The sequence below is a fragment of the Anolis sagrei genome, chromosome 1 (assembly GCF_037176765.1).
Source record: "Anolis sagrei isolate rAnoSag1 chromosome 1, rAnoSag1.mat, whole genome shotgun sequence".
In the NCBI taxonomy this organism is placed as follows: Eukaryota; Metazoa; Chordata; class Lepidosauria; order Squamata; family Dactyloidae; genus Anolis; species Anolis sagrei.
Window position 1 is genome coordinate 74793803 of NC_090021.1, and position 24133 is coordinate 74817935.

At 40.1% G+C, this 24133-nt stretch overlaps 1 protein-coding gene across 1 annotated transcript in view; it reads right to left on the reverse strand.

The window, feature by feature from the left end:
• The window catches only part of ADGB (androglobin), a 98268-nt gene that overhangs the window by 17598 nt on the left and 56537 nt on the right, over positions 1–24133 (reverse strand). The window contains exons 21-29 of the mRNA XM_060753518.2: positions 23554–23689; positions 19880–20011; positions 17534–17627; positions 16425–16559; positions 15987–16140; positions 12355–12542; positions 11206–11390; positions 9372–9565; positions 8218–8329 (exon numbers count right to left, since the gene is read on the reverse strand). Coding sequence (XP_060609501.2) covers positions 8218–8329; positions 9372–9565; positions 11206–11390; positions 12355–12542; positions 15987–16140; positions 16425–16559; positions 17534–17627; positions 19880–20011; positions 23554–23689 — 1330 coding nt within the window. The remainder of the gene's footprint in view (positions 1–8217; positions 8330–9371; positions 9566–11205; positions 11391–12354; positions 12543–15986; positions 16141–16424; positions 16560–17533; positions 17628–19879; positions 20012–23553; positions 23690–24133) is intronic.

Below are 24133 nucleotides of genomic sequence, written 5' to 3' on the forward strand. Positions count from 1 at the left end.
CAAAGTCTAGCAGCATAAGGGAGGTAAGGGAGAAAGTACAAGGAAGAAAAGAAGGGCACAAGTGGAACTGTAGCAACCAGGAAAGCATCTACACAAACCCCTAAACACATCCCCGTGAATGAATGAAGCCACTAGTCTTTAGATAGCATTGGATAACATCATTGAACCACTAGGAAAGGTTCTATGGTTGGGATGAAAATTGGGTTGAATTAAGCTTCTTAATGTGCATAGTTGCTGCTGCTGCTGCCTGTCAGTGTTGTTTCTTTGCACTTTCTCTTAGGAAACAAAACTGCAGAGATTATTACTGCCAATATTAATATGCTCATCTTTCCACCTCCAGTGTCATATTTTCTGCCAACCCTTAAAGTCAGGCTTTAATGGTTCATGACCACTATGTTAACTTCTGAGACTCTGAAACAGCTTCCACCAGTATTTTTAAACCCATTAAAATAAAGGTTTAAGCTGACATACATGTTTTAAGCTATCCAAAAATGTAAAAAGACAAAATCATTGTGATGCAGAACTATAACAGTTCATTTGAAATATATGTAGGTATTTAAAGAATCCTTATAATCTGATGTAGATGCACAGTGCTATGGAGAAAGTTTGCCATCAGGGGCCCCTGCTGGAAATGAATATTCCTGGTTTTTGATCCAATCCATTTTCCCAAGCTTCATATGAAGAAAAGCTGATCAGGCTTTTCTTCATAAAAGCCTGATCAGAACCTTCTTGTTTGTGTAGTTATGGAAGTTTATTAATAAAGAGGCTATTTTCCAGAGAATTTGTGATTGGTGGTAAAACAACTAATGGAATATCACTTTCAAGCTAATCTGAATACAAACATACTGTAGATGGCACTGCTTTCTTATATCATTGAAGAACTGAAGTAGCCTTAAAAAACATTCACACTAGAGAGATTTGTAGAAATCAACAAGTGACAAGCAGGTTTTGGGAATGCTTTAGACCAGGAATGGGAAACTATGGCCCTCCAGGTGTTTTGGACTTCAACTCCCACAATTCCTAACAGCCTGCCTGGAGGGACAAAGTTTGGCCATGCCTGTTTTAGACAGCAATATCACATAACAAAAAATATGACTGAGTTTATATTTGGAATATTTTCAACTTCGCTTAGCAGCTTCTTTCTGGATGAAAGTTTGAAAGTTTGCCTAAGTTATTTTAATAAATGATATCCATGAAGAGTTTTAAAAGAAAGACACAATGCCTTGAGTCCTAAAAGAGAGCAACTGGAATTCTATCTATATGGGTTGAAGTTCCCTATCAGTTTTATCCCCCATATTTTCCTCAAAAGTCAAAAACTTTCCAGAATGTTCAGTGCAACACGGGAGTGCTGTAGCAGTTAGAATAAGAAGCGTCAGACTCCCTTGCCGCATTACCACATGTCAATATAAATATTCTACAGGAAGCATTCATGTGATTTATGAATGAAAGGTTGCTTACCTGTAACCGTGGTTTCCTGAGTAGTTACCTGTGAATTCGCACATTATGGTATTCCTGCGCCAGCGCAGGCCAACTTCGGAACCTTCTAGAAGCTTAAAATTAATGTATCCCCCTCAGGCCCCACCTCCCCCTCTCGAGTATATAAGCCCCAACGAAGGGCCAGCCTCCATTCCTCTTCCGCCGCAAAGCAGACAGAAGGTGTGGCATGACACCCGAGGGGAGGAGGGAGGGTATGTGCGAATTCGCAGGTAACTACTCAGGAAACGACGGTTACAGGTAAGCAACCTTTCATTTCCTGTCGTAGTTAACTGCGAATCGCACATTATGGTAGACTAGCGAGCTATGGTTCTGGCTGGTGGGGTCATGCCACCGCCGAAAAAAGCACCGCTCTACCAAAGTTAGCCTCTCTCCTAGATACCCTGTCTACCTTGTAATGAGAGACAAAGGTAGTGGGAGAGGCCCAAATAGCCGCTCTACAAATAGCATCCAAAGGGACACCCTTCATGAAAGCAGCTGAAGCAGCCACTGCTCTTGTAGAGTGGCCCCTGACGTGTTCTGGTAAATCTTTGCCAGCTAATCTGTAACAAGTACGAATTGTGGATACAATCCAGGCAGAGAAACGTTGTGATGAAACTGGATGTCCTCTAGTGTCCCTGCGATACTTTACAAAGAGTCTAGGGGACTTCCTGAATTCAGCTGTTCTCTGTACATAAAAGGCCAGAGCCCTCCTTACATCCAGACAATGCAATCCCCTTTCCAAGGGGGTCTCAGGGTTTTGGAAAAATGCTGGTAAAATCAGTTCTTGGGAGATGTGAAATCTAGTGGCCACCTTAGGTAAAAATGCCACATCCGTACGCAACACCACCTTATCACTATGGAACTTCAGATAAGGAGGATCCACTCTCAAGGCACATAACTCACTCGCTCGTCTGGCCAAGGTTATGGCCACTAGGAATGCCACCTTCCAAGTCATTGGACCTAACTCTGCAGATGCCATAGGCTCAAAAGGGGGTTTCATTAAACTAGAAAGCACCAGCTCCAAGCTCCAGGACGGAGCAATTGGTGCAATTGAAGGTCTAACATTTTGCAGGCCTCATAAGAAACATTTGACCAACGGGTCAGCAAAACACGAAGGCAGGCCCTTTTTTCTCCTGAACCATGAAATGGCTGCCAGGTAACACTTCAAAGAAGAATTTGAAAGGCCAGCCTCATAAAGATTAGCTAGGAAGTCCAATACTACCGAAACTGGGGCATCTTCCGGTTCATAATTTTTTGATTTGGCAAAATTACTAAATTTGCTCCATTTAAAAATGTAAGATCTCTTCGTGGAGGGTCTGTGAGCCGCTTCTATAATGGACACCACCGTCTGCGGAAGGTCTACATCTAAACCTGATAAGGTGGACCTACCAGCCATGCTGTGAGCCTGAGCAAGTGTACATCCGGATACAGCACCTGCCCCTTCTGTGAGGTTAGCAGGTCTACTCTGCTCCTGAATCTGTAAAACTGTCCCCTCGACATTTGTAGAAGAGGGGCGAACCACTGTTGTCGAGGCCACCAAGGGGTCACTATGATGCAATGAGAGTGGTCTCTCTGTAGCTTCGCAATTACCCTCAGTAGTAACGGGAATGGGGGAAAGGCGTACAAGAGAGGGCCCCCCCCAATAGTGGAGAAACGCATCCCCTAATCCTCCCTGTGTCCCCTGGGGATTCCCGCGCGAACAGAACCTGTCGCACTTCGCATTCTCTCTGGTCGCGAATAGATCTATCTCCGGGAATCCCCAAGATTGAAAAACTCTCCGTAGTTCCTCGTGGTTGAGGGACCAGTCATGGTTCCCTAGCGGGTTCCTGCTGAGGGCGTCCGCTAAGGAATTCTCCTGTCCTGGGAGGTGTGTGACCTGGAGGTATATTTCCCTCTGAATGCACCATTCCCAGATTTGTAGTGTGAGTTCCAGTAACTGTGGGGAGTGGGTTCCTCCCTGCTTGTTCAAATAATACATAACTGTTGTGTTGTCTGTCAGTATTTGCACTGTTTGACCCAGTATTAATCCTTCAAATGACTTTAGAGCCTTTTCTACGGCTAGTAACTCTAGAATGTTTATGTGCAGCTCTGCTTCTCTTGTAGACCACCTGCCGTGAGCGACGGCTCCTTGCGAATGAGCCCCCCATCCCGTCAGCGACGAATCCGTCGTGATTATTCTGGTAGGGTACGGCATATGGAAAGGGAGGCCAACACAAACAAATTGGGGCAGGGTCCACCACTCTAAGGAGCGGCAGACCTCCGGTGGTAAAATAAGTCTGGTCTGTGGGGAATCCGTAAGAGGATTGAATACCGTGCCAAACCAGAACTGGAGAGGACGCATGCGTAGACGTGAGAAAGGCGTCACCGCCGTGGTGGATGCCATGTGACCCAGTAGAGTCTGTATAGCCCGGACCTGCAACTGCAAACTGGCAAACCTGTCCGGCGGTAGGTATGCCCTCTGGGTAATCGCATCCAGGAAGGCTCCGATGAAGAGGATCCCACGCGTAGGCTGTAGGGAAGACTTGTCCACGTTGACCACCAACCCAAGTGACTGTAAAAGACACAGAACAATGTGGACGTGACCCCGGAGTTCTTCTGCTGACCGTGAAACTATCATCCAGTCATCAATATACGGGTAAACCACGATCCCGCGTGTACGGAGGTGTGCTACCACCACCGCCATACACTTGGTAAACACCCGGGGGGGCGTGCTTAAACCAAACGGGAGTACATTATAACGAAATGCCGTGTCACCCACCATAAAGGCAAGAAACCTACGGTGGTGCGGCACTATTGACAAGTGAAAATAGGCATCCCGTAAATCTATGGTCGCGAACCAGGCATTTTCCGGTAAAAGGGGCATCAGGGAAGAAAGAGTCACCATACGAAATTTCTTCGGTGAAATCGATTTATTCAGCTCTCTCAAGTCCAGTATAGCCCTGAAACCACCTCCTTTTTTGGAGATCACAAAATATTTAGAGAAAAAACAAGCATTAAACTCTGAAGGGTAAACCTGCGAAATAGCACCCTTACTCAGAAGCGTCTCGATTTCCTGAGACAGAATTTGAGAAGGGGGGGTGACTTTAACTGTTCCAACTGAAGGCGTCTCCTTAAATTCAATGGAATAGCCCTGTGTAACTATTGACAAAACCCATCTGTCTGTAGTTATTTCTCTCCATTTGGATTGGAAGGCTTGTAGCCTATTGTCAAACCAGACAGGGGAAGGGGAAGAACCACACGGTGGTCCAACGTGACCATCCGGGTTAACAGTTAACTCTTCGGGACTCTCTGCTGGCAAATCACCTTGGGCCAGAACAGGAGCAATCTCTGGAACGGGAGCATCAAAGACGCTTCCTGGAGGCCCCTTGACCCTTTGGTTTTCCCTGGTAAGGCTGATATCTTGTCTTGGATTGGTAAGTATTTCTCTTGTTGCCCTGGTACCTAGGGGATGAGGAGCCCCGACCCCTGAATGACCCAGAAAAAGAGTTGTTATAATTCTTACGATAATTGTTCGGTGGTTGCCATCTACTTCTGTTCTGGTAGGGCTGCCAGGTATATCCAAATTTATTGGCAGCTTGCCTGACCTCCTGTTTTTCCTTAATGGTGACGTCTGTCTCGGGGTTGAAGAGGTCTTCCTCAAGAAGAAGAAGGTCCTCCGCTAAAGCCTTGCCCTCTTCCGAGAGATTGGCTGCTCTCAGCCATGCATGTCTTCTAATCGACGTTGCCGTTGCGAATAAATGGCCCGCAGACTCAGCCAGGTGTTTCGCGAAATCCTTCTGGATTTTCGACAGCAAGAGGGCCTCAGACTGCAGCGCTTTCGGAAAGCGCTGCTCCTCCGGAGGAAGTTTGTCCAAAAATGGGAGCATCTTAGACCAGAGGAAGGTCTGATAGCCACTCATGTATGTTGCATAATGCGCCATACGAGTGACCAGGCCCGCTGCTAAATGAGCTTTCTTTCCCAGCAAATCGATTTTCTTACCCTCCCTATCAGGGGGGGCCGAAAGAGTGCTTTTTGGTTTCTTTGACTTGACCACCTCTGCCACAACAGTGTTGGGCCTTGGGGGATTCGACACCCATTTGGCTGCTGTCAAGTCAATCCGATATAGGGAGTCTACCTTCCTAGGTGTAGCGGGCACTGTGGCCGGTGAAGTATCCAGTATCTTGGCCAACTTGATTAGATACGGGAGTATGGGCAAAGATGTAGAGGATGGGACATTTTGTTCGTCCGAAGGGAACATGGGGTCCTCTACATGCTCTGGCACCCTTGGGGCTGGGATGTCTAATGCCTTGATCATCCTATCCACCAAGGATGAAAATTTGTTGAAATCTGGAGGCAGAGCTGTCGTATCAGACGCTGCCTGGGTCTGTTGTAATTCTTGTGAGTCTGCAGAGGAATCTGAGTCCTCTAACTCATTAGTGCTACGTTCTCCTGTGGGCATGACCATCCCCTGAGATATCTGTGGGGTGCAGGGTGGCTCAGGGTTAGCAAGGGCAAGTGTCCCAACAGCATTATCACCATTGTTCTGTACAGCACAATTAGATAGGTCTACACAGTTACGGTCAACACAATTAGAAGTCTGTTCAACACAAGGTTGTTCAACACAATTATTTTGCTCAGTACAGTTAGATTGTCCAAGTCCACTCAGGGAAGGACGCACTCCTGTAGCAGGCGTAGAGGCCGGCATGGGAAAAACAGTTGTTGAGGTCCCATATCCCCTCTGCTGAATTCCCTGGATAGCATCCATTCTGGGAAGCGGGGCAAAAGGAGGGGTGGGATGTTGGGGGAACATGAATTGCCCCTGTGGTCCCATTTGCCAGAAGCCTGGGTGAGCATAAGGTCCAGGTCCATACGGGCCCCATTGAACAGGGGTCGAGTGGGGGCGTCTGGAGCGGCGCGATCTTCTAGAGCCCCTAGAAGAGGAGGAGGATGAAGAGGAGGAGGAGGAGGAGGAAGAACCTGCCGAGGAGGATGGTGATCCTGGCCTGGATCTTCCCCTCGAGGAGCGCCGATGCCGGGAAGCTCTGGGACCCCGGCTGCGGCGCGATGGGGACCGCGATCTCGCTCCTCTTCTGCGCCTTCCTCCCGATGTCGACGGTACCGGTGCTGTCGGTCTGGGGAAGAGGCTCTCATCAGCTGGAAGAGGGGAGGGGCCCCTCACTGCAGCCAGCAACACTTCGCGCTCCCCCGCCCCTTCTGTAGGAGGGGCGTCCGTCTGTTGCGGAGAGGCCACGCCCCCTGAGGACGCAGGCCTCTCGACACCGGGGGACTCGAGCTCGGCGCGCATCGAGGTGGATGCCGGGATGGGAGTCGTCTGCCTCGAGCGCGCTGCCTCCGGCTCCATTGCCGATCTCGGCGATGTCATGGGAGCAGGAGCAGGCCCCGATCCGAGCCCCGAGATGCTCTCCGGTCTCGGCGAGGCCTGGTTGAGGATCGGGGCCGGGCGTCCTTCCTGTGCTCCCTCAGTGCCTGCCGGCAGAGGGAGCGCAATCGCTCTCTGTATCTTTGGGGGAGCGATGCCAGAGGGCCTTCCCGCCTTTTTAGAAGAAGGCTTAGGCTGTGCATCCTCGGCGCGGCCATCTTGAGAGGCCTTCTTCTTGGCCTTCTTTTTCAGGCCTGATGGATCTGGCCTCGTCAAGTCAGGTAAGGCAGAGGGCTCCCCTGTTGGTGGTGGTCTGGCAGCGGGTGGCGGCGGTAGTAAGGCCCTTTCATATAGGGCAGCCTTGAGCCGCAGCTCCCTGTTTTTACGCGTCTGCGGCGTAAAAGCGGCACAAATCCCACAGGGTTGGGATAGATGCCCCTCTCCGAGGCATGCAAGGCAGAGAACATGTCCGTCTGTGTCTGGGAGGACATTCGGGCATGCCGTGCACTTCTTGAAAGAAGTTGTAGCCATGACTGCACCACGATGGGAGAAGGCGAAAGAAGAGACGAAGTCCTGTCCGAAGTGAGGGGGAAATAAGAGTGTCTCGTCGTCAGATATCCAGTCCAAGTTAAAAAAAGCCAGAAGATCTATATCAAAGGTTCTCTAGTTGATAGCCTACTATCAGCGGAAAAAAGAGGAATGGAGGCTGGCCCTTCGTTGGGGCTTATATACTTGAGAGGGGGAGGTGGGGCCTGAGGGGGATACATTAATTTTAAGCTTCTAGAAGGTTCCGAAGTTGGCCTGCGCTGGCGCAGGAATACCATAATGTGCGATTCGCAGTTAACTACGACAGGAAAACAAGTAAACAAGAAATGAATTGCTAACATAGTTCTGATAGTGGAAATTTCTCTATTATGCAGCCATAATCATCATCATCATCTTCATCATCTTTATTTGTATACCACCATACCTCCCTGAATTGACTCAGGGGGGTTTAATAATAACACTTTATATTTTGCCCTATCTCCCCAAGGGGACTCAGGGCGGATCACAGTACACATACACAGCAAACATTCAATACCTGGATAGACAATACAGCGACAGACAGAACAGAAGGAAACCAATGTCCAGGTTTTTGGACATTGGACAAAACCAAAAAACCAACGTCCAGTTTTTTGACACCTTGGAAGGTTTGTGCTCAAAATCCAGCCACAGGGGTATCCAACATATAAGGCAAACATTCAATTGCCAAAAAACCCCACAAAAAAAAAAATCAAAATAATATTGCACTTTCCTCTCTTAAATGGTACAAAAGAGTTTATCTTACTGAACTTAGTTTTTATTTAATAAGCAATTTTAAAATTATAAGACATTGACTTACCTTTGATTTCATTTTTTTCTAATTCTTTCAATGCTTGAACGAATACCATTTGACTCTCTGTAAGTGGCCAACTATTATGCAATACTGAAGCTTGTATAATGTATTTGTGAGGCTGAAAATTCCAAATGGAATATATTATTATTTCATAAGTAGAGTTCATTATGGTATATTAGTAACATGATTTTAGTGATCATCCTTTTGGTACCCGAGTTGGATTCCTTTAATTGGAGGAAAAAGGGAATGAAAGAGAGGGAAAAGTCGAGATATTTCAAGAATCTAGTTGTGAATCTGTAAGAAATAACCAGATTGGGCCCCATTCATCTTAATCTTTAAATAGCAGTCCTCTGGACAGTATCTTCTGAAAGTTTCAAGGGAGTTGTTGGGCAGTTTCAAACATGGCTGAAATATATTAAAAAGATATATATGTGTGTGTGTGTGTGTGTGTGTGTGAGAGAGAGAGAGAGAGAGAGAGAGAGAGAGAATTGATTTCTTTAAATGCTGATTTATTTGGAAATACATACAATTATGGGAAGAAATTGGCAAAAATGTCATGATGGGATTTACAAGGACCACAAGCATAGGGAGTAGTGTTGGGATCCCAAAACTGTCTACAAAGAAATACGGAAATAAATCCTATGTGTTGTTACTGTGGACATTATTTCTTTCAAGCTTTCTACATTGATAGTTTAAAAACTGAAGAAGGGACTTCCTCTAATTCACTGCACAAGTTTCTTCACCTCTTTCTCTCTCTACCTTGCATTCTGCTTCCTATACATAATAGTCTTTAAGCATTAAGCCCATCATACCCATGAAATGTTGCAACCCATCTTGAGAAACATTCTTTTGTAAGACTTTTAGCAAAAGCATGACAAAAATCTGATAAACTGTTGTGAGATTTTAGAGTATCTTTGTGAGATTTGGATTATTCACTATGGTTTTCTTCTCCGTGCCATCCAACGAATGAATGTCCAACAGAAGGATAGAAGGATAAAACTCTATGTATATACTGAGATTCATGCACTTGATTCTATACTCTGCTGTGCAAATACAGAAGCTGTAGGATGAGTTATTTATTCTAGAAGGAAACACTTTAGCAGAAACTCTTCATTATATTTTCTCAAAACTTTTCCAAACATTTCTTTAAAATATCTCACCTGCTGATTTACACTTTCCTCAATAACAGGTACAATTATAGTTTCTTCTTCTGTTTGAACTGGACCTTCCTGTGATGTCTTTGATGAAGACTTGACATTTTTCTGAGTTGCCAGAGAACCTTTTTTCTTAGATGTGATAACTTCAGTCTCCTTTTTGGGAGTATTTTGAACTACTCCACCTTTACTTGCTGTTGCTGTGGAAAATGCAACTACTTTAATGACTGGTGCTTATTATTTTGGATGCAAGTACTGATGCTCTTTGCTCTCTCCACTGCCAAGTAGCTTCTTTTGAATGTCTAGGCAAGAAAATGGTGGTGGCGGTGACTAAGGGTAGCTGACTCCCTGAGGCAGCACTGCTGTTTTTCCCTCTCTGCAGAATGTCCCTTGACATGTGTGGATCTTATCATAATTTGGGTCCCAAAATCTGTTCTTGACTTCAATAAATGAGGTCGACTTATACATGAGTACAGGAAGCATCCAAGTTATGCAAATTGCCTAATTCCAAATGATGCAAAGGAGGAAGTAGTGTGTTTCGCTCACAGGGAGGGAACTCATTGGCCACCTCTTGGGTGCCTTTGCCCAACCAACAAACCTACATATCCTATCTTGCCTCTATCCCCAGGATTGCCTGTATATACAGTATCTAAGATAACTCTTTCCAAAAGAGGAAAGATGGACAAATAAGTCAATTTGGCATATTACAGATGAGACAAATAATTCTGAACAGGTATCTATTCAATGTATGTGTGCCTTTTATTGGTCAGTGGGGGTGAAGACAAAAGATAGCACCAATAAATGAAAGATTGCACTTTGCAAAAGATAATGAAACAATTAAAATATGTGTGGTTACTAGAGTTAATTTGTTAGCTTTTTAGTACCTGAGAATAATTCTACTGAAGAAGGTCACTGAATTATCATCAAGGTGTCTTTTCTCTGGCAGTACTCAATACTATCTGTTGGATCCACACTTCCCTTCAGGTTTGGGAACACTCTTTGAGAAACTTGGGAGACTTTGGCCAGTGTAAAAGGAGCAGAGGTGATTTTTGTGATCCTTTCTTCCTACTGTGACTTCCAGCACCATCAGCTCCCTTAAAATCTTTTGGTGGAAAGGCACAGAAGGCTGGAGAGGGAGGTGACAAGTCTCTCTGTGGTTAATAACAGCATCCTACAACGTTTTGCTGTGCTGGATTGTGAATATCTATGTCATTTCAGGATATATATGCTTTTGGGAATGAATGTTGACTCCATGATCTGGCTTTATATTTAGGAAGCTCACTATAGACATTACAAGTCAGATTATCTATGATTATCTACCATGGGTGTAGCAGCAAACATATAGTAACAAGGAATTACCCTATATGTTTCTATATAAGTGTAGAAATGTTAGTTTAAAAAACTGCCCCCAAACCTTGGGTCAGCTTATCCATATAAGTACTATAGTGTAAGTACTATACTTTAACTCTTCTCAAAAAAAGGAACCATTCCCTTCTCTGTGACTGGTGAAAGGCAAGAGTTTGACCTATTCCAAGAGAACCCATCATGGTGCTTTTGATCTTTTTGATTGCCTGGGTGGGGAAATAGCAGCAGAGGCCAGGGACAACTGCCCCTGAGGCAGCATTGGTGATTTCTCTTCTCCACAGAATGACTAGACTTTTCCATAGGTCACATAAAAATCCATAACTCCAAAACCTGCCTTTGACTTATACTTAGGCCGACTTATATATGAGTATATCTGGGTAAAACAAAACATAGGTATACATTCAAATCTAATGGCAGGTTTTATGTTCCCTAGAATGAAACAGTCATAACCCAACATGCAACAAATAAAGCTTACAAAAACTACTTGAAGGCCTTTCAGAAGATATGAAATGAAATGCTGGAATGACAACATGCCCCTTTCCAACAGAATTCACCATTTCTTCCTCAGAATCCAGAACCTGTAGTTTAACTATTGTATCTGGTTTAGAGGTCTGAACCTGGACAGTAGCAATGAGTGGCATTGTGACTTTTACTGAATATCTGAAAAAGAAAAATATCACAACTGGTTACTAACTGAGTTAGATACCATTACATTCGGCAATTCAAAAGAATGCAGTTTTTGAAAGACTTTTTTTAAAAAAAAACTGGGAAGTGAATTGTAACTTCAGCCTCTTCTCACAGTGTGTTCTGAATGCTTATATACCTAAATATAGTATTTAATTTTTATGCCCGTTTCAGTCTCTCTAAACGTTTCCTGACTGTTATCTGAACTTCAAACAAATCCATACCTCAAAGCAGAAATGTAGGGTAAGTGATTCAAAATGAATTGGAATCACTTTAGAGAGAACCACTCAACATTTCTGGTCAGCTTGTAGTCAGACTTGGACTCCCTTTTGGATCATATTGATTTCAAAGACTAAAACCCATATGCAATGCTAAGACTAGTTTATTATTGTCTTATTTTTGTCTGTTGATGAAAATCTGGGGGTTGTGTATTATCTTATTTACTAATAAATACAGCTTGTATTTTACATCATATGTTATACATTCAAAGGTACTGGCAAATTACAGTTAAACCATCAATTTTCCAGTGTTTGTCATAATCTTCAGCTGATTGGGTTGTTTTCCAATGTAATAGGCAGAAGTTACACTGTATTCCACAAGGAATATTTCTCTATATCATTTCCTAGTATTTCTTACTTTTTAAAATCCCCTGATAAATACATTATTTATCACCAATGCATCAACATACTCTATGTCTAAAGTAATATGTGCAAGCACACACTTTAAAAGTATGTGTAGATATCTAAGCCACTTCCCCAATTTTACACTGAATTTTTATAATTGTTTTTAATTGCTCTTTTAATTGTAACTGTGTATTTTAATGTATTGTTTGGCATCTAATGGTTGCTTATTGTAAGAGTCCCTTTTCAGGGGTGAGAAGGATGGGATATAAATGCTCTAAATAAACAAACAAACAAATAAATAAATAAATAAAATGTACCTGAATATTATATGTTTATCATTTGGCACATAATAGTCCTTAACTTCTTTAATGGAATACAAATTGTTCACAGCCTCTCGAGATAGAATTGGAAGGGGGCTGCCAGAACCTATAAGCCGAAGCTTCCACTTTCCTGCCATCACAGGTGATTCTCCAGTATGAACTTCAGCCATAAAAGTATATCCTTTCTGTAACAAAACAATGAATTTTGTAAAAAAAGAAAAAAAAAAGAAAACTTCATATTCAACGTGGTAATTCATATACAAAAGCATGGAGAAATATATTAATGAAGAAAAACATACCTGCTGCTAGGTCACCATATGCAAAACTATTATCCCACAATACGTAAAAAGAATTAAGAATAACTCCATTAAGAAAGCCATATAATATCCAGTTTGGGAAACAAGTTCACAAAGTAAATTCTATACACTGACGATGTTTTGTAGCAATCTTGAAACATCTTGCTAGTAGTTCTCATAATTTCAGAATACTGTAGATATGTAATAGCAGTGTCATTTCAACTGAATGTTCTGTATATGATATCAACATACCAAAAAGGCTATCTTTTTGATATTGCCCACTATCTGATACCACTGCTGCCTCTTTAGCCAATACTTCTGTTATATGTAATGTACATTCATTAAAATATAAATTCTACATTACAGATAGTTATCAAAATGTAACTATGTATGCATATAATGTAACTGCTCAACAGAATGCCAGTACTCATATTTTTAATATTGAGTTGTGAATTATACCAGCAGTTCCCAAATGTTTTTGGTCGTAGAACCCCTCAGAAGATGTTTAACTCTGTCCCTAAACATTGTGAACACACAATGTTCTTCTTTCTCTCATCTATTTCTATTTCTAACATAATAGGTTTGGGGTGGGGGAGAGGAAACCTTTTAAATTATGACCAAAACTCTTTATTTTTGCACGAAAAATTATTGGATATAACTACAAACATTTATTTTGGCACAAAAAAATATTGGATTCACACCTAAAGTGATGAATAAAACTGTTTGTTTCTTTCTTTCACTTAAAATAGTTTTGAAGCGGAACATTATGTCTGACAGCTGAATATGTAAATCTGGGGTGCCATCCAACCTGCTCTTAAATTTATTTTTGGTGTAAGCATAAGCTGAAAAGCCTAGTTCACATCAAATAGGAGGCTATGAAGGGGAACACTGTTAAAAGAGCATTTCCGGCTACTGACAGATGGGTATAGGTCTTATCAGTCATACTCAAAAGGTTGTTCAATGGCACAAATTCAAATTTCATTTTTAAAGTGGAGGTACATTGGATTTCAATAAGATCTTCACACTCTGGCATGGATTTTAAAAAATATTTTAAATGTTTTTGCAGAGCCCCTATTTTAAATGTTTTTGCAGAACCCTAGGGTTGGGGGAACATAGTTCAGGAACTGCTGAGCACACATTGTGAACATGGTGAATTGACAGTCATGCTATCTATTTATAAACAGCAAATATATTATATTTTGTATGTATAAAGGATCAGGAATCTTTGGGAATAAAAAAATGGAATATGAACTCTGGGTTATTCTTGGGCTCAAAGCTGTTTTAAGATGATGCTCAACCATCCAGAGTCGGATGAATATCTATTTCCTGGTATATCTTTCAGCCAACCAGGAGTACTTTGATTTTCTCTGAATTAAGTTTCAATATATTCATCTTCATCCAAACTAGTACTGGCGCAAGGAACTGGTTTAGAACCAAAGCAGATTACCAGATTTACACTGAAATAGGGTGAGTTGAATGTTTTCAGGTTTTGGTAGAAATGCATCTCAAAACCCTGGTATCCTTTTTCAACAGCTTCAGACACATGTTAAATAGTATTGGGGGGGGGGGGCATAGAACCGGTCCGAATCCCTCTTTGAAGGTGAGAGGGTCGGTATATAAAATCTCGAAATAAATAAATAAATAAATAAATAAGGGATTCCCAAGGGAAAGGTCATAGAGTTGAACATGAATCCCCACCACAATATTATGAGTTTGCATTCTCAATAAAGCATGGAGTCATAATACCAAAATGTATCTCCAAACACATATTCACAGAGGCAGCCCAGAAATATTCAAAACTGCTCAAAACCCAACACATCCAGTAAGAACACAAATACTGTGGTCAGCTTCCGCAGTAGTCTGTTTACCAAAGACCAAAGCTGCTTTTGTCACCTAGGACCCTGTGGAAATGAGATGTGATCATGCCCCCCTTGTTCAGAAATGAATCTGGAAACTGGCTTATAATTATGGAGTATAATGGGATTCACAAAAAGCTTTTTCAAAAAGCAGACTTATAACTGTTATTTTGAGGATATTTGAATTCTTATTCTAAAGAATAAGAATTCAACATTTCTGTTATATGTTCAGACTACTTCCAGCCTTGTGAAAGGCAAATAATATATAAATAGCACACCCTTTTCATTATAAACCCTTGGCTTTTCCACTCTTCTCGTTAAATGAAACACACATGAATTATTTATTTATTTATTTAAATAATAGATTAGTTAGCTAGGCTAACTTATAAGGTCTCATTTTTGAGTGACTTGACTGGTTACATTTATTTGTATTTACAAATAAATACAGTTTGTGCTATACGTTACAATAATAGTCTGTGTTGCCACTCCATCAAATTATTTGGTCTAATTTTGTTGATATTATACACATGTACAACGTCTTTTACAGATGTAGTTGCACTTTTTAAGCCACTATATAACAGACAGGTTCAGTTCATGATTACATAACTGGACTTCTACAAGAGTAATTATTTCACATTGGCTCAAATCCTGTTGCCAGTTACAGCAAAACTTCAGTTGGGTTTAGTGCAATTGATTCAATGGGTCTAATCTGCTTGAGACCAAACAACAGGATACCAGCTATGCAGCTGCACATTAACTATTTGCCAGTATCTTCATCATTCCAAACACTTTATTCCCTGGGTCTGAAGAAACAGCAACTGTTCCTCCCCAATTGCACATGGAAACAATAAGCAGCACAGTGGCAGATAAAAAAACTGTTTACACAGTGTCAGTATTCAGAGAAGGGTATAATAGACAGTTCGGTTGATGGTTACATAACTGGACTTCTACAAGAGTGATGATTTCACATTGGCTTAAATCCTGTTGCCAGTTCCATCAATATAACCACTGTGCAACCATATGAGTGTTAGTTCATACCTCAGAAGCATGAGATAAGAATTGGCTACAAACAAACATAGTTTAGTTCTAACTACTTGTCCTTTAACCAGCCTTTGATTTGCTTAAAAAAATTATTTCCTCAAAGTTACAGATACCACTTTTCCAATACGTATGCACAAGATTCCCCCCAAAAGGATTTATCTAACAATTGACATGTCTTTGTCTATTTGTCCAAGATCCAGCTTCTAGTCCCAATAAGAATCAACTCACCAAGTCAGTAGAATGTGCCTGAAAAGTGACTAAGCACACACTCACTGGCTCTACTCTAGTTGGGAACAGCAATTTGATTTAAACTCTTACATCTCAAATTTCAGGTTAAAAAAATAACTTATCAATTTTGGAACTCTATTACTGATCAAAAGATTTTTGTGGAATGCTCAATAAAAAGCATTACATTTATGATGCTCATGCTTCTCACCTTATTCTTTGTATAAAGATGTGGTGTAACCCTGAGAAAGATCTTTGGTATTTCTTCCAATGTGTCATTGTTGACAACGTGCAGCACGCAGGTAGGTATGGCTGAATAGAACTTTGGCACTATGGACATATCTTCAGGAACATAAAATACTTCCCTAAGACAGAATTGCAAAAAAAATATTTTAAGGTAGATGTGAATGAAACCGGCTTTTTCTAATCTGTGTTAATTTAGAGAAACAAAGAAAATGAAAAAAAAAACAATCTGTAAAAGGAATTTAAAGGAATAGATGAGCGGCACATTTTTCACTGTAGAAGATGGACATGAAGAGATTCCTCTATCATGGCAATAAATATAGAAGAAATTAAACAAGAATTTAAACAAGTTCAGAATATGAAAATAATTAAATGTAAAATAAAGTTTATATATAAAGAAATTCACCTGAAGATCACAAACCAAAAATTTGGAGGCTGATCCGCATATGTAACTGTATAATCAGCAAAAGATGTCTTAGTCCATTCATCTTCATAGCAACGATATTTTTCTATTGATTTGCATTTACTTTTAAACATATCTCTGTGAGCAACAAAACACAAGTATTTATTAACACAATTTTCAATACAGGCAGTCCCCAAGTTACAAACATCTGAATTCACGTTACACAGGGGTGGAACAACAGGAAGTGAGAGGAAATCTACTCTAAGAGCTATCATGGGAAGGGGGGGATCTCAATTGAAGCTTTGTTGCTAATCCTTGTTTCCATGACAACTCAAAACTTTCAAAATCCAACTGTCATAGGGACAGAAAGTGGTGTGACATCTTCTGAACAGAGGCAGATACCGCAAAACAAATATTACTGGGGTGTTAGTTCTTCTCTATGCTATCCAAACTAAACAAAAAATGGGCTGGACTTACACTTAAAATGTGTCTGTTTAAGAACAAACCTACAGAACTTATCTTGTTCATAACCCGGGAATAGCCTGCACATGGTTTAAGCTGGCTCCAGTTTATATAAGGGAAACATAAACAGGTGGTTTCCAAGCAAACAAACAACATGGGTACTTTGTGCTTTTCCTGCATGGCAGGGGATTGGAATAGATGGCTCATATGGTCTCTTCCAACTATATTATTCTATGATTATATGATATTTTTCACTAAAGGACAGACTATTTGTGACAGAAACACCTATAGTAAAGATCCAATTTTGTGAGCAAATGGGAACAACATGCATTTCTGCTACACAGAAAATCCATGTGTATGTCTATGCAAGCAAGAATATTGTCTGCATATTACTATGAACAACAACTGGGACCTAAGTAGATCTCTTTGTGTTCTTATCCAGCAGGGAGAATGTCATAGGGTAAAAATGTTCCTCAGATTGCAACTATGCATTGCAGTGCCTTTGGACCATATCTGGCCCAGTAATACTTCTCCTGCCATCTATGCAAATCTGGCTGGAAAAGAAAGAAAACATCCTTTTCTGAAGTAAAAGGGGGATTTTATATGTGGCATCACAAAAGCATTATATGTAGCATTACAGCGCATGTTACCTCAAAAATGTCAAAGAACATAGTTCAAAATTTGGCTCAATTAGTGCCCACAATTTCTGGAGTGTATCTTTGACTCTAGCATTCGCCTTTGTGCCTAAAAATCAATCAATAAATAGGTTACTAATAGATAATCAATATACTATTTTTCCTAAATATATAAAGTGTAAAATATAATATTCTGGGTGCTTGCTTGTGCTCATTTATCGACAGTTCTTTAACCTACAACAAAAGAATCACTAGCAATGACAATAATAATAACAAAAATAATCAGTAAGCACTTGGGAGCCCATCAGTAATTTTGTTTCTTCTTTTCTATATGTTACCATGGGAAGTAAATGTAAGATCCTTGCAATTAGGAAGCTGGAACTCTTTACAGTACAATTATAGGACCTAATGATGTGATCTACAGCATTGCTGATGTGTCTATGTGTTTGTCTTACAATGCTATCTATGTGGTCTTCTCTGGCAATATTCTTCTGCCATCAGAAATAATGATACTGAAAAACCAGTGGACAAAGATTTGAAGCTCCAAGATTCCCGTCACTATTTAAGTGAATATTCTGCTGCTAGTTTGAAAGACTGCTGAGGTATAAATCATTAGGAAATTCCAGTATATCATCAGATGTCTGAGACAGGGTAATCATGTCTCTTGACACAACATGTTTAAGTTTTTATATTGTGTAAATGTTTTTATATTGTGTAAATGCTATTTTAGATTGTAAGTCGCTCGGAGCGCCTTGGTGGAGAGCAACTAATTAAGAAATAAAGTGAAGAGAAGTCAAGTTCAAGTTGGCTTATCGGTGACAAGTAGTTTGCGTTATTGCAGCAGTGTTAATAACTTGTCATTGTCAAAAAAATCGGCATTTAATTTTCCTCTGACATCACTGCCTAAACTCTCCCACTGTAACCAACAATTGCAATGTATAAATATTCCAGATGATAATACTTCATGTATTCAATAAGGCCGGCTATATCACATAAACCTCATGCTGTATTATATGTGTGAGTCCCAAAGTGCCTCTGGACTCCTTGTTGCTTTTATTACAAAAAACTAGCACATGCTTATAGGCACAATATAGCTATGCCAACAGGAGAATAACAAAACGGAGAGTGCCATTTAAGTGGTGTGACTTCACAATGCCATTTTATTTCCACCCCCTCCTCCTTGCAGCCTTTTGCACAACTCAAAAACCAGCTCATTCCTCTGGAGCAGGTTCTGGGCATGTAATTTGGGAAGAAGGGTTGTATCATTCTTTAAATTCTGACCCAATGTGTTAATTTTACCCAAATACATTGCTTTTCTTAGATGATATTGTAAAATGTTTCTAAAATATGCATGAGGAACACAGAAGTAAAAATTAATTTAAAAGCCATGCTTCTAAAATAATGCCAAATACAAAGGTGATAGCAAGGTTGTACAAAAGTGAAAAACCCTGGTGATTGCAAGGGTACATATGATCATAAATGATGGAGCCCCTGGTGGTGCAAGGGGTTAAACCCTTGTGCCGGCAGGACTGAAGACCGACAGGTTGGGGGTTTGAATCTGGGGAAAGCGTGGATGAACTCCCTCTGTCTGCTCCAGCTCCTCATGCGGGGACATGAAATAAGCCTCCCACAAGTATGGTAAAAGATCAAACATCCCGGCATCCCCTGGGCAATGTCCTTGCAGATGCCAATTCTCTCACACCAGAAGCGACTTGCAGTTCCTCAAGTCGCCCCTGACACAAAAACAAATCATAAACTATTGCTACAGACATCAAACTGATCCCATTTTATTTAAAAGCGAGGGTAATGTAAGGTGATCTACACCTTAGTATCCTGACTATAGACCCAATATCAGGGAGTTTAAATGACTGGGGCCCCTTCCAGACAGCTGAATAAAATCCCACATTATCTGCTTTTAATTGGGATATACGGCAGTGTGGACTCAGATATTCCAGTTCAAAATAGATAGTGTAGGTTATTCTGCCTTGAAATTCTGGGTTATATGACTGTGTGGAGGGCCCTAGGACCTGTGTTACCACTTGGTTTCCCAGCCCTGTAGAACAAGTATGGTGGTTTTATTGGGGGGTGGGGGAGGAATCTGCACAATGATATTTTTTTTAAAAAAAAAGAAAAATCACTTCTGAAGCATCATACCCTTCAACCAAATTGCAACTCTAGTGATCAGAGCCCCCCTAACCCAGCCTTACATTTATCAGAAAATTCTCACTTCCCTTTTTAGCAAGTTCTCCCATCCTCTTCCTCTAAGAATGCTTGAAAATAACAAACAGACAAAATAATGGTCTTATATAAAATATCTATTATTAATGCATGATGGCCAAAATGAGGGTGGAGAATCCCAACCTGGTTTTCGGCCATTCATTATTAGTCTGACATAAGTTCCTCGCCAGGCAGCTTGAAGTTTAAGAGCAGCCTCTTCTTCTTCTGGGGTGGGGTCCTTGTTTTGCGAAGGAGAAACATTTGTGTCTGTCACCTCTGGAGGAAGAAAATAATCACAGGTTCACTGCTAAATTCAAATTCACATTAGCTGAAAAACAATGTTGTGGATTGGAGTGGAATATTTTTTATCTTTTATTTTTAAGTGTATATCTTATTTTTGAATTGCCCTGAGTGAGCTTGTTGCCTAGAAAGGCAGTATAAAAAAAACTTATATATATATATATATATATATAGAGAGAGAGAGAGAGAGAGAGAGAGAGAGAGACAGCGACAGAGACATGCAGAACCCTACACCAAATGTCAATTTTTCAGAAGATGTAAGTACCACCACAGTTGGGGAAATCAACAGAATTACACTATAAAACAAGGGAAAGACTTCTAGCAGGGGAAATTTAAGGAAAATAATCACTCAGTCAAATCAAAAACAACAGAGTATGCTCAATACTTAAACACTTATGTCTGAAGGGAGGGAAATGAATGGAACATAATTTGATCAAAGTATAGCTGACTGGCTGCCATTCTAAATATAAATGCTTTTGGTCCCATTCCCACATGTTTTTTGTATGTGCATTCTCTGTTATAGTCATATCAGACAACAGCTATTGAGAAAATACTATCTACTATCAGGAGACAGACTTAGTGAATATGAATGTAAACCATAAGAAATTAAAAATCTCTTGCCTAAATTTGTAATGATTTCAAAGCACTGAAAATAATGCTCTGTGCAGTCAAAAATGACAATTTTAGTATGATCAAATCTCAAGTTATAAATATCATCCCTCTCTTTAGCACCAACTGAATCACATTGTGAAATGTATCTGAAACACTAATTGCAAAGTAAACAATTATATCTTTTAATGTGACCCTTGTTCTTGTTACTCAAGCTTTGTATTCAAAACACTAAATGTCTCAAAGTTCAGGCCTAGTATCAGAAGCCACAACTTTGGAAGTATCTGTTAGGGTGTACATATCCCTTGAAAACAAACTTCTAAAGCCTGGTCCTCGGGAAGGCCTACATTTCTGAGAGTTGGGACACTGAATAAAGAAACAAAACAATACACTACTAAATAATTTGTAGGATTTCAATAGACAAGTGATTGGCTGCAATTTCTAAATTTAGGAAGGACATTCTGATTGTACATTTTGCCCTGGCCCTGTGTATAAGAAATTATATTGTGGTCGAAAAAGTTATCATATAAGCAATACCCAATCCATTACCAAGCAGAACCTGAAAAAGAGATGAATGAATATACACTAGTCATTGGTCTACTTGACATTTTTTAAGAATAGTTATGTAAAAGCCCTTTTTTCTGATCTACACTTTTCACCTTGTGTATTCTCAGTGGACACCTCAATTTTCTCAGGTTTTTGCCTATGACTACTTAAACAACGAAAGTCTTACTGATTTAAAGCACTTTTTTATATTCCTTGAAGTCAACTTCAAGACTTAAATCAAAAGAAGCATGCCGCTGCCTTCCTCTAGGGTTATGGCTTGCCCAAGACTACCAGTGGGTTTCCATGCTGAACCAGAATTTGAACCCTTGTCTCCTGGAGTCAAAGCTGACAACTCAAACTACCACCCCAAGCTATTTCCCTCAGCTTTTTCATATATTAGCACAAAATTCCTAAGAAACAATTGAATTCAAAATGGTAGGAGTCAAGGTCCCCCAACAACAATAACTGAATGCAAAATACATTAAAATGTTTTATTTACATAATGTATATTAGTTTATGGGATTTATTGCCAAATGTAAAGTTAGAATGTCACTAGCACAGGTGGCTTTAATTGTATTGTGCTCCCAAAAGATCATACCTTGGTCTTGGATCCCATGAGAAAACTGGGATGTAAATTAAACAAATACATTCACGGAAACCTAATTTATCATCAATATTAATCACAATTACTAAAACAGATTTTTAGAGATATCCCATGTTTTTATCAGATAAAGTACAAGAATCAAGGTGAGTACTTCTAATTTGCCTGGCAACTTTGATTGTCAAGTACTGGTCAAAAAGTGCATCACATGCTGGTCTTCTTGCCCTTGTTTCAACCATCACGTGGGCAGCCTCATTTTCACAGTAAATGGAATGCTTTTAAAGCTGACAGTTTGAAAACATAAAAGGCAAATTGTGTTTTCACTGTTTACTTTTGTGCTTTATGGATTGCAAGTTTAGATAAATGATATGTGCTACTCTTTGTGTAAGGAGCCAATTAAAGCTGCAATCTAATAAAAGTTTAGGAACACATATGGGACTCAAACGTTTTCTTTTGTCGTAGCCTATAACTGCATCAGTGTTGCAATCTGGAGCTCAAAAACAAGGAGAAATGGTTAAACATTTTACGGAATAGAGATATAGGAATTTCAGATTATATTTTAAAACTTGATCAAAAATCCATTGAAGTTTAAATAGTTGTTTGCTGAATGCACCGAGCATACTGAAGATGTTGAATATATTAGTAGTATTGAAGTGGTCTGTGCACTCTGCAAACAATGTGTTTCAGGACTGCCTATACTTGTGGCGACGCTGTGAATAAGACACTTCAATTTTCAATAGTTCTGCCCAGATCCTGCAAACTCAGGGCTGTAACCTCCTTGATTGAGTCTATCTACTTGAAATTTGACCTCCCTTTCTTATACATTATTGTGTTTTCTAGTGAATCATGCCTTCCCATGGTTCAGCTGAAGTACCAGAGCCTCAATTTACTCATCTTAGCTTCTAGGGAGAGTTCAGGCTTGATTTATATGGTTTATGTAGTATGTAATCTATTTATTCGGTTATATGATGTTTTTTGTTGATTTTTTATGTTATATAATTTTTGCTGCTTTTAACCACTGTACACTGCTTTGAATCCCACCCATGGGAGAAAGGTGGGCTAAAAATTAATAAATAAATTATTTTAGGAATCTTCTGTGTGCCTTTTTAACCATCCACTGTATTTGCAGAACCTTCTCAAAAGAGTTGATTAACTTTCTGTCACCTTTATTTACCTTCCAGCTCTCACATTCAAGCATAGGGAAGGAAAATACAATGACATGGATAATCCGAACTTTAATGTTCAGTTGTATATCTTTGTATTTCACCACATGGTTTAGCTTTTTCATAGCTGTCCATAACTGTCTTCTTCTGCAATCTATATTCTGATCATAATATTGAATTAATACATAATTAAATCAGTCACATCATATTAGGTCTGTTATAGAATCATAGAGTTGGAAGAGACCTCTTGGGCCATCCAGTCCAACCCCCTGTGAAGAAGCAGGAAAATCGCATTCAAAGCACCCTCTGTTTAAAAGCCTCCAAAGAAGGAGCCTCCATCGCACTCCAGGACAGAGAGTTCCACTGCTGAACAGCTCTCACAGTCAGGAAATTCTTCCTAATGTTCATGTGGAATCTCCTTTCCTGTAGTTTGAAGCCATTGCAAGGGTGCATACACTTGATGCGGGATTCTTTCCTAAAATTTGTGTCTCTGGGCTTGGTGTGTTATTTGCAAGACTTAATTGAATTTCTTTGCTTAATCTACATTAGTAACAAAATATTAAGCTAAAGATACATTATTTCAGTGCTATATGTAGTACCTGAGGATGCAGTATCTTCAACAGACACATCACTGTGTTTAACATCCAAAGTGAAACTTTTGTAAGCAAACACATAGTTAGGAGGAACATTCCCTAATATTTGTTTCATCAAATGCCAAAAAGCACTATTGAAAACCTAAAATGTAAGAAAAATATTGTTAGAACATGTTCTACTTCACATTACAATAAAACAAAATAAAAAACAAACAAACCAAAGGAAAAACATATAGCAAACTACATATCTGTTCAATGGGCCAGAGGATTTGCTTCTCCATACTACCAAATCCTCCACTTAGTGTGACCAGTTACAACAGTTTCAGTAGCAATTGTGGAAGGTGCAGTCTGAAAAAGAAACTTTCCCCAGCTCTCTACTAGACAGAGTGAAAAATCAGGATCTATAACATGAGTATTTTTTACATAAAATTTCTGTTTGGTACCAGGTCAACTTGGCCTGTTAATGTTAAATTAACATAATCTGAATTTAAATGATATTTCCTTCATATATAGTGTCAATGTAATGTATCCTTTACCTTAATTGGCTGGCAAAAGCCTAGGGAGTGGGCCTGGTGAAGCCATGGCA